Genomic DNA, 11,438 nt, shown 5'->3' with positions numbered 1-11,438 from the left:
CGGGGGGGGGTTGCCGTCCTATCCAGCGCCCCTCACAGTGCAACACCAAGGGTTCAGGGGGCTCTGTCCTGCGTCTGTCGCTACAGACCCTCCCCACTCCCGTCGAAGTCTCAAATCCTTTGGACATGTTGCTAGGAGGGCCTATTCCTTGGAAAGGGACATCATGCTTTGAAAGGTGGAGGGGACAGTGAAAGAATGACAGTGACTGAAGCCTTAGACCGAGGTGTGTCAGAGATGATGAGAATGGCACAAGATAGGACTGGGTTCGGCTCTGCTGTCATACTCAACTCAGCGGCACCTAACAACAACACTCCAGTCATTCATTCCCTAACGACACTGGTCCGACTTGACAGCCCAAAGGCCTCCTCACTCAAGTGACCATCCTGGAGGAACATCCAGGCCTTGTGGGGAAAGGGACTGAGACTTTGAAACATGAAGATTTTAACAGCCCAGATGCTGAGACAGGCTAGGAGCATGGAAAGGGGGAGGTCAAAGGAAGAGATAATTCAGTTGAGTTTTGAAGTTTAGAAAAATGAGAAAAAGACTCTAAACTCTGAATTGTGAGAAAAGTATGTGGATCAAACTGTTACCTTCTCTGAAGAGCCCTAGAAACAGAGACACACAGCACAGTGTGAAATGAGTTAAGAACAAGTCCCAACTCACCCCCCTTCTCCCCACCAGGTGCATCACCAGGTCCTTTTACCGGAATGTGGTGGGTGTCCTGCTAGTCTTTGACGTGACAAATAGGACATCTTTCGAACACATCCGAGACTGGCATCAGGAGGTCATGGCCAGCCAGGGCCCAGACAAGGCAGTCTTCCTGCTAGTTGGCCATAAGAGTGACCTGCAGAGTGCCCGCTGTGTCTCGGCTCAGGAGGCAGAGGAGCTGGCCGCCTCCCTGGGCATCATGGCCTTTGTGGAGACCTCAGCCAGAAACAACAGCAATGTGGACCTGGCCTTTGACATCCTCGCTGATGCCATCCAGCAAGCCCTACAGCAGGGGGACATCAAACTGGAAGAAGACTGGGGGGGCATCCGCCTCATTTACAAGACCCAGAGCCCTGGGCCCCCCAGCAGGAAGCAGCACCCAGGCCCATGCCAATGTTGACTTGGGAAGGAAAGGGTTAAAGCAGTGCCAACTAATAGACCTCCTAATAGGATGGGGACTGGCATTAGGACTCGCAGGGGAGCGTGGGCAGACACAGTGGGTGCAAAGGATTAAAGCTGGCAATGCATGACACTGTCACGCCCCGGGTTTGGGAGTCTGGAGCTCAGCCCCTTTCTAAAGAAAACTCTAAGAGACCGAGTGTGACTTCCTGTTCTCTGCCTGAGTTTCCTCATCTGTGAAATGGGGTTCATGAAAGACCAGCCCACCTGACATGGAGGTTGGGTGAGCTATGGTTAGCCAGAGCCTGTTGGGCAATGAGAGCTGAAAATCAAGAGCTATGCTAATCTCCCTCTTTCTGTTGGTTGGGATGTAGCCATTTCTGGAAACATTCCGGGCCTTGGACTCAGTCTTCAGCATCTGCACGGTGTGCTGCAGGGATTGTTTGTGGGGGAATTCCAGTGCCTGACTCAAGCTCTTCTAGGTCCTCAGACAAGGATAAGTCTGAGTATGAGATTATGGTGTGTCCTCAAACCCAGAGATTGTATATTGAATTGTTTCCTCCCCAAAAGGGTAGGTTGATATCCTTACTCCTGAAAAATGACTTTGCTTGGAAATGTTAATTTGCAGCCATTCTAGAGTAGGCTGGGTCCTAATCCAATCTGAGTGGTGACTGTAAAAAGCAGAAGACAGCCTTGTGAAAAAGCGTTTTCAAAGCAATGAGTTGTTAGGTGCTATAAAGTCAAGTACAACCCATAGACCCCTGTTCTATCCTGTGCCATCCTCACTTCCTGACACAGTAGAGCCCATTGAGTCAGTCACAGCGTCAGTCCCCCTAGCTGAGGGTTTTTCTCTCCACTGATCCTCTGTCTTTCTTTTTTTTTTTTTTTCCTTTTTTTTTTTTTATGTCCCTCTCCAAGGAATAGCCCCTTCTAGCAACATACCCGAAGTATACAAGGCGAAGCTTTATTGTCTTTGCCTCCAAACCGCACTCTGGCTGTACTTTCTCTAAGACATATTTGTTTGTTCTTTTGGCAGTCCATAGGATGTTCAATGCTCTTCTCCAACAGCACAGCTTCTGTCATCTGTATTCACTGTCTAGCTCTCAGATACATATCAAGTGATCAGAAAGACCATGGCCTGAATCAGATACATCTTAGTCCTCAAACTGACATCATTGCTCCTCAATAATTTAGAGACGTCTCCAACTTCAGATTTTCCCAGTGCAATATGTCTCCTGATGTCTTGACTGCTGGAACCAAGTGCGTTGATTGTGGATCCAAGTAAGATGAAGCTCTTGGTAGTTTCAATCTTTCCCCCATCTATCATGATTTTGTGTACTGGTACAGTGGTAAGAATTTTTGCTTTCTTGATGTTGACAACTAATTGTTAATGAAATAAAAAAGACCAAATAGCCCACACCTGACTTAAATAAAAAAGACCAAATAGCCATGACTGATTGTTAATTAGATAAAAAAGAGCTACCAGCCCACAACTGACTGTTAATCAAATGGAAAAGACCTTCCTTTGGGTTCCAACTGCTTAAAGCAAACCTAAAGCAATGAGAGCATGAGACTAATAGAAGCGGAGAAGAAAAGACACAATCTTCTCTGAGGGAAGCATGAGGAAGCATGTCACAGCATACGTAAATGGGACTTCTAGTCCCAAACTGTGAGAAAATAAAATTTCAGCTCTTTCAAACCATTCAGTTTGTGGTGTTTTTTTATAGCAACCTATGAAACTAATACTGCAGACTGCCCGTCTCTAGGCCCCAGGACTAGGTCTGAAGTGAGGTGAACATGATTGGACAGTTTCATTGTTGTATCCTCAATGGACAGTTAATGACCAAGATCCTCCTTCAGGGCTGAAGGATGTCCCACCCCCACCAAGCTCCCTCCTAAGACCAGATGATTGGCTTCTGTTTACAGCACTCTGAGACCTCCTTCTGCCTAAGGGAAGCCCACTCAGGCCACACCCTTGCTCAGGGGGAACCATATCAAATGTTGATCTATGAAGAGGTTGAAGTGTGATTTCAAGCTCTAAAAGTCAAAACCTACTTCACCACTTTGTGGCCTGTTGTGGTCATTGCAACAGCTTTGGAGCCCTGTGCCCAGATTCTCTCTGTGCCCGATCCTGCCACCTTCCTTGCCTCCCCCAGCCAGATATCCATTCAAAGATAATAATGTTAATACTCAAAGTTCTGCATACTTGTCTCCATCTCAAAATCTACTTCCTAGGGAATGACCAGGCAAAGAATGTCCTTGGACACCCAGGACAGAATCTCAGCAGGTGCAGCGGTAACGTGGCTGGGAGGTGTGCTGCTGTGGGCACTGATAGTTGGCACAGCAGAAAGAGCATGACATTATTCACTTTGTGATCTTGAGCAGTTACTTCGTCTCCTTGAACCTCCAGTTTCCTTCTCAGTGAAATGTGGCTAACTTCCTTTTTACTTTCAATTTAAAATGAATAGTTAAAACACAATGGGAGCACAGTTATGTCTCCCCTCCCCTTGTCTCCCGCCCCCTCGCCCCCCGCCCCCGTACCTTTGAAAGTGACCTTATTTACTGAGTTATTAGGTTTGAAAGGTTAGGGGTATAGTCTCAGGGGAAAATTTAGTCAAATGGAATAGCATAGTTCATAAAGATACTGTTCTTTTTTGTTTGCTTTTGTTTTTATTTTTAAAAATAATTGTTTATTTCTGGAACCTGGGGCATATTAGATACACAATTTTAAATTTTATCAGTTAATTCCATTTTGAAACGTTTTCACAAACAAAATAATGTGGCATGCAATAGTTGTCTCAAGGTGAAACCCTATCACCCTTATCAACAAAAACTGCTGCAAGTATTTCCACCCAAGGTTGAAAAAAATTGTTTATCCTGAACATGAAAACCTTTAACAAATAATTATATCAGACTTGTTACTTGTAGTTTTCCCCTTGCGAAGATAAATAACATGTAGATGTAATTAATAGACATCAGTCACAACATAATCCTGGATCAGCCCACACCAAAGCCAGATGTGCCTTTAATTTTGAACCCATCATCAGGGAACAAGAGAAACCACTGCATTTTATACAAAACAAAATCCATATGTTCCAAAAATGAAAAAGCCCAGAGGAACAAAAACCAAAACCCTCGAACAGACAGTAATGTTTAGTACCCTAATTAAACAGTGGTCCGAAATGCCACTGACAAGCTGGAAATAGTGGCTCTTTAACCATCCAAGATATCCAAGAAGCTTGAATCCTTTGGCATCAGAAATCTAGGTTATTGCAATTACGTGAGAGGACACTTCCTACGTGTAATAGTGGAGAAGGTGACATGCCAACACAGAGACAAGAAAGCCACTGTTCACTGAAACACTCAGAGCACGGGCTCAAGAACAGAGACTGACAGAGCAGGCAGAGCCCAGAGTGGTCAGCCAGTGAGCGGCTGGTCATCAATTGCAGTGAAAGGTGACTGAATCCTAAGGCTGAATGCAAAAACTCAGGGGCAGGGGGTTGGCGTGTGTTTGGGCAAATCTTTAAATAAAAAGTCAGATCAAGAGGCTATGAAATTCCTGCCTCATGGTGACATGGTGCACAATTGTAGAATCCTGTCATTGGCCTGGTTGAACACGGTAACATTCAGACTGTTGTCTGCTCTACGAAATCACCAGAAGGAACCTATCCTGACTTTATTACAGGAAGGGGTTCCAGAGTGGGGTCATCTTAGAAGGTCCTGTCAGGCTTTGTGCCCATGTCTGGAACAAACTGCCTGTTATTATAAAAACAATGAAGAGATTAAACGGACTACACTGCTACCTTTCATTTCTACAGTCCGTGTTCTACAAGGATCTGTTTCAGGGAGGCAGGATTCCAAAAAGAAGTGACGCCAATCAGATGCCCACTTTCCTAAAACAGTGTCTTCCCTCTATATTTACGAGTCACCAACAAACAGAGGCTGTGAAAGTAAAGCTCAGAAAATAAACATGTGGAAACTAGTGACATTATTGTGACCAGGAGGTCTGGTAAACAGTTATGATTTTGGGATCATCAGAAAAGGTTTCTTTAAGCAACCCTTCAGGCTTCAAAAAATCTCTTCAGGAAGTAGATCTGTCCCAAGGTCATGGCAACAAGAACCAGAGCTTCAAAGAAGGACCAGAGGATCTCTGCTGTTTGTGTTGTCATTGATTGCTCTGTGTATCCTTTCCCAAACTTCCATATACTCCTGTTCATGCTTTACAGCTATCATTGCCACTGCTAGCTCGTTAATCATTTCTTCTAGCATGTTCTGGTGAGTTCTTTTCCATGTCTTGTCCTTTAGGGACCTCGCCAGTGTCAATGGTGAACATCACAATCTTTGGAGTCATGGTGGACATCCAAGTGCTAAAACAAAACTTGTACACTCCATCCATGTGAGTGGCAAAGGTATACTTCCCACTGGACTCTCAGTCGTCTTTATAAATCCCTTTATTGTCAGGCCCTGTGATCTCCATGCCGATGTCCAGGAAGCCGCCCTTGGCCACCTCAAAAATGAGGCACATCTTGGTGCGCAAGGTGACCCACTTGTAGAAGCAATCCTCTGTGTGAGCCTTGAGGCTAATGAAATAGCCTGAGGCTGTAGCCAGCAGCGTGGCCAGAGGCACGAGCAGCTCAGCAAGGGTCACCATGGTGGGGCCAGGCCTGGCCACAGCTCATAAAGATACTTTTCTACATCCTAGTTTGGTGAGGAGCGTCTGGGGTTGCTACTTTTGCATCTGAGATACAACTGTTGATCTTTACTCATATGGAGCAAAAGAAGACAAAGGAAATCAGAAACTCAGATACAAGGCCACAACACTAGTATCTCACTAATGATCTCTTCTAACCAGAGAGTAGAAAAATTAAATAGTGCCTGGCTGCGACTACTGATCAGCGATACACTGTAAGGTCCTATATAAAATGGAAGAAGAATGTAAAATAAGGTTCAAGTTCATAAAAAATGGCCAAACCTGCTCTATCAATAAAGACTAGCCAACCCTTGAGACAACCTCTGAATTTAGAATTAAGTTATTCTGGAGGTCAACTTTCAGCCAAATGATAGATTGGCTTATAAAGGAAACAATATCATTTGTGAGTAACGTACTCCCTTAAATAGTCAACTGTGTAAGATTAGTTATATTGACTACAAACCAAATATGAGAAAGAAAGGACTAGATGAATAGAAACAGAACCAGGGGAATAGAAATCATGAAAATGCTGCCACATTGAGAAAACAGTAACCAGTATCACAGAATCAGGAGCCCTGGTGGAGCAAGTGCTTGGCTGCCAACAAGAAGAGTCTGTGATTCGAGCCCACCTGCCACTTTATGGGAGAAAAATGTGCCAGTTTGCTTCTGTAAAGTTTTCTGCCTTAGAAGCCCTGTGGGCAGTTCTGCTCCATCCTATAAAGTCTCAGTTGTTGTTGTTGTTAGGTGCCATTGAGTCAGAACTGACCTATAGCTCACCCTCCAGTGGGTTTTCAGAGGCGGTTAATAGCATGGGAGGAGACTGCCCATCTCTCTCCTATGGAACAGTTAGTTGGTGGATTTGAACCGCATGCCTTTGAGTTGGCAGCACAACACTTTACCAATAAGCCACCAGCTCTCCCTTGAGTGTTACGTAGTATTCTCCAAGGTTGTTTTTTAAATCATAATGCCCTAAAATATATTACTTTTAAACTGTTCTCTCCCTCATCGGCTTCAATGCAGTATACATAATTGATCCAGTTTTTCTCAGTCTTACCCCCACCCTAATGTCAGCCTCATTCTACAACAGTGGCACCATACAGTATTTGTTCTTTTGTGACTGAGATACTTTTTACTTTTGTGCTGAGATAACTCAGCATAATGTCCTCCAGGGTCACCCATTTTAAATAATATTGCATGAGTTCCTTGTTTTTCTTTTTTTTCATTTTTTTTTTTTGTGTGTGTACCATCAAATCAGATCTGACTGGTACAGAAGGAGATTGTTCCTCCTTCTCCAGCAAAGCATCTGGTGGATTTGAACCGCGAACCTCTGGGGTTGCAGTGCAACTTCTTGCCAGTAGGCCACCAGAGCTCACCTTGTTTTTCAATGCAGCGTATTATTCCATTGTGTGAATATACCACAGCTTCTCTATCCATTCGTTTGTTGATGGGCATTATTCCCAAATTTTTGAATAAGCATCTAATGTTACAGGATGTGGGGATACAACAGTGACCATGACAGGTATGTTTGCCTGGAGCTGACATAATATTAGAAAAGAGACAAAAATGAAACAAACTAAAATGAGTAAATAAATTTACCAAATGCTGTCCAGTTGTCGGGGGTGCTCTGCAGGTGACAGATGAGGATGATGGAGTTGTATGGCTGGGCTTACTAAATGGTCTTTTGTTGACCTTCCACGTTTCCCGTAATAATGTCTCTTTCCCCTCCCGACCGCACGTGCAGAGTTTGTGAGATGAAGTTTCCTATCCTTGCCTCCAAGGAGCACTTTGGTTGTACTTAGCGCAAGACAGGCCATGAAATATCCAGTATTCTCCAACACCACAATTCTAAGGCATGGATTTGCCTTCCCTCTTCCTTATTCGTTGTCTAACATTCAGATAGATGGGAAGCAAGTGGAAAGGGGCTGCGTGTTTTAGGGAATTCTTCAGGATCTAGTATGTGGAATGGAATAAACTGCCTTTGATTTGTGGTGTTGGAGAAAAGTACCAAATATTCCATGGACTGCCAAAAGAACATAGAAGTCTGTCTTGGAGCAAGTGCAACCAGGGTGATTCTTAGAGGAAAGGATGGTGAAACTCGGTCTCACAGAATCTGGGCATGTTGTCAGAAGAGGCCAGTACTTGGAAAAGGGCATCATGTTAGAAAAAGGGGAGGGCCAGAGAAAAGTGGAGTGATCCCGGGCCTGTAGCAATGGGCTAGAGCATGCCGGGATGATGAGTATGGCCCAGGACACAGGGCAAGGTTCGGAACTGTGGTTCACAGAGTCTCCATGAGTCATAGCCCATTTAATGACACCTAAGAGCATTTTCTCTCTCCCAGCCCTTCCTTGCATAGGTGTGTAGGCCAAAGGGGTTTTGGTAGTCATGCAGGCCTCTGGGGTTGGGGTTAGGGATTTTACCGTGGCGTTCAACAAATCCCCAATAAACAGAGAAAGAACAGGGGACTGAACTTCTCGATATCCTGGTAGGAGTAGGGGTTTTTAGAGAACCAGTGTCTGAGGCAGTGACCACCCCAGGGCAGAGTCCATGCCAAGGAGAGAGACCACATTGTCCTTCTGCCTCCTCCAGAGAGGCAGGGAGGTGATGCATTATGTTTTAAGAACAATAATTATTATTATTGCTAATCTTTTTTAAAAAAAAATTTATTGCTAATCCTTTTATTAGCTCAGGGAGCTCTGGTGGCCTGGTGGGTAAGGGGTTAGGCTGCCAATCTACATACAAGCAGTTTGAATCCACTAGTTGCTTCATGAAGGAAAGATGGGCAATCTCCTCCCATGTGATTTACAGCCTTTGAAAACTTGCTAGAGGGTCCGCTTTGTGCTGGTTCCTACTTGAAAGCAACGAAAGTGAGTTTACCTAGTAAACTAGCCAGTGATTTTAATTAGTTAAACTCTGTTGGCATTCATTTCCCATCTATAAAATGAGGATAGCCTGTTTCCTATATGAAAGTAGAGTATTCCCATAAAACCATTTTTTGAGGGCAAATAGTAGTGATAGATTTATTAGAAGGCTCCCCAGAGGGACAGACCTTCCTCCTTGAAAGGAGATAAGGAGAAAAAGACTGACACTTTTTAAAATTCATTATCGCACATTTTCTTCCCCTCCCCTAGCTCATTTCATTATGCACCCCTAGTTTCAGATTTTTGTCATACATATAATGCCTAATCATATTCATTTTGGACAGTTCTTTCCTCATCTGTTCTAATGCAGTGTCCATTATCTATCCACTCTTTTCCCATTCTTTTTGTCAACCCTCTACTCTCTCTGTCCCATTTTATAACAGGGGTGTTATACAGGGTTATCCTTTTGTGACTGAGATATTTCACTCAGCATAATGTCCTCCAGGCTCCTCCATGTTGTGAATGTTTTACAAGTTCATTATTTTTCAGTGCTGCATAATATTCCATTGTGTGAATATACCAGAGTTTCTATCCATTCATTTGTGATGGGTGCTTGGGTTGCTTCCATCTCTTTGCTATTGTGAATAACGCAGCAATAAATATGGGTGTGCATGCATCTGTTTGAGTCATGGTTCTGTTTCCTAGGGTATATTCCCACTAGTGGAATTGCTGGGTCAAATGGTATTTCTACTTCCAACTTTTTGAGAAAGCGCCAGACCACCTTCCATAGTGTCTGGACCATTTTACATCCCTGCCAGCAGGCCATGAAACCTTTTGTAAAGTGTAACGATGTAAAAATGAAGAAGCAGTTACCACAAATGTATATGGAAAAATTTTTGAGCATTCCCAGGTTCCCAAAATTACCTGTCAAAATCATACCAAATAAAACTGGAAACATTAATGTATAGTCTTCAAAGACAGTTCAAAGCTATGGCATATGGATGCTGAGTGTCTTTGCTGGGAAGGAGCTTGGCAACACCACTCTCGTGGCTCAGCATGTGATGTGAGCTGCCTCTTTTGTAATTGGCTCTGAAACAGACGCTGAATGTTAGCTTCACTTTTTGCCTTTTCATAAAAGTGAAACTCCTTTTGATTTCCCTCCATTAGTGAAAGCAAGCACTAATGTAGTCTTTCATAAAAATGAAGTGATGGAAAGTGAACTTTTGAGAACTCTATTGCCAGTGGTTTATTGCTATTACAAACTGAGTATAGTTTGTCTTACAGGTTTGATGTGAGAATTAAGTGGTGTGTTATGTAAACACCTACCACCTTGTGTTCTAGCCACTTTGGATATTATGTTCTTTAGCAACTAGAACAGTACATTGACAGAGAATTGCTGAAAGTTCAAGCTGGGTTTAGAAGAGACCGTGACACTAGGTATGTCTAGATAGGTCTTCGAGACAAACAGGTCTTGGAGAAAGTGCAGCCAGAATGCTCCTTAGAGGCAAGAACAGTGAAGCTTCATCTCACATATTTTGGGCTTATTACTAGGAGAGGCTATTCTTTGGAAAGAGATACCATGTTAGGAAAGGTACAGGGTCAGCAAGAGGATTCGAAAAGGGTCAGCAAAAGTCCTCAAGGAGATGGACTGACAGTGACGGCAGCAATGGGCTCAAGTGTGTCAGCGATGATGATGACACACACTGGGGCAGTGTTCCGGGCATTATTCACAGGGTCACTATGAGTCATACTTGACTCAGTGGCAATTAACAAGCACCACAGTGAGAGCTCTTTCTATTGCCAGTGCTTTATTATTAGTCCCTCTCCCATCCTACGAGCTCCGGCTGATCAGTCCAGAGAGAGAAATGGATTGTCTGAAGTGTGGGCCTGGCTCCATCCTCCAACAGCTTTTCCTTGAGCCAAGCTGGGAGGTCCTCCTACTCCCGAGATCTGATTCCACCCTGGTAGGTGGAATCACTCAAGGAGACATTAGGTGGCTTGATGAGCATGCATCTGCAGGAGGTGGAGTAAGAAGCAATCCTGTGATGCCTTCTTCCCACTAAAGGAAAGGGGAAGGGAAGATGGGAAGAGGGGGAGGAGCTGAGCACTGGAGAATTGGAGCCTCACCTCCTGCCACAGTTTGGAGCCAGGTCCAGTTCCTGGGAGTAGCCCTTTCCCCCTGATTACTACCATGATCATAGCACAAGTCTCCTGGTCACTAGCCTACAGTCCATGTTCATCATTCCAGGGGGAGTGTTCTAAAGTACTGCTTTGACCTGGCTGCATAGCTCAGACATTCCTCCCCAGCTACCATTATCTACAGGATAAAAACCCCAAATCCTGTTTGCCCCGTCCAGGCCCTTCCTGATTCTGCATCCTCTGCTGTCCCCTTTGCCTTGCCAGACTTGGGGTCACTTGCAGTTCCAAGCTTTGCATGAACTATTTCCTTTGTCCAGGGGCTCCCAGGTCCTTCCTTCCTCCTGGTGGTGTCTGATTTGCCTGCAACATTCAGGTTCAGAACATTTTTCCAGCTGCTAGAAACAGGGCAAGGTTTGCACTCAATGTGGATTTGAAACCTGGCTTCACCTGTACTGTCTGAGGGACTTGAGCACCTCTCTAAGTGTCCATGGGCCCATCTGTAAAATGGGATAGTCATACTCAATGTACAGGATTTTCCAATGGATTCATTGAGAAAGTAAAGGCATCGCTTGTCACATAGGAAGCGTTGACAAAATGGAAGTCTCCTTCCTGAAGGTTTTTTTTTTCTATAATTATATTTTATT

General features: G+C 44.3%; 1 protein-coding gene and 1 pseudogene across 1 annotated transcript; one reads left to right on the top strand and one right to left on the bottom strand.

Annotated features, from left to right (window-relative positions):
- The first annotated feature begins 678 nt into the window (after nt 1-678).
- Nucleotides 679-1,108, top strand: RAB42 (RAB42, member RAS oncogene family). Its single transcript, XM_006883432.1, has one exon. The coding sequence runs from the start codon at nt 788-790 to the stop codon at nt 1,106-1,108; it is 321 nt and encodes a 106-aa protein (XP_006883494.1). The 5' UTR covers nt 679-787.
- Nucleotides 1,109-5,168: 4,060 nt separating this feature from the next.
- Nucleotides 5,169-5,758, bottom strand: LOC102850397 (annotated as a pseudogene).
- Between the last annotated feature and the right edge of the window lie 5,680 nt (nt 5,759-11,438).

The sequence above is a fragment of the Elephantulus edwardii genome, unplaced genomic scaffold (genome assembly GCF_000299155.1).
Source record: "Elephantulus edwardii isolate Elephantulus edwardi_28Jun2011 unplaced genomic scaffold, EleEdw1.0 scaffold00028, whole genome shotgun sequence".
NCBI lineage: Eukaryota > Metazoa > Chordata > Mammalia > Macroscelidea > Macroscelididae > Elephantulus > Elephantulus edwardii.
This window is presented reverse-complemented; position numbering and strand designations above follow the sequence as displayed.

Excerpts from the sequence above, each read along its gene's own strand:
- RAB42 (XM_006883432.1), top strand. The coding sequence starts at position 788 with ATGGCCAGCCAGGGCCCAGACAAGGCAGTCTTCCTGCTAGTTGGCCAT.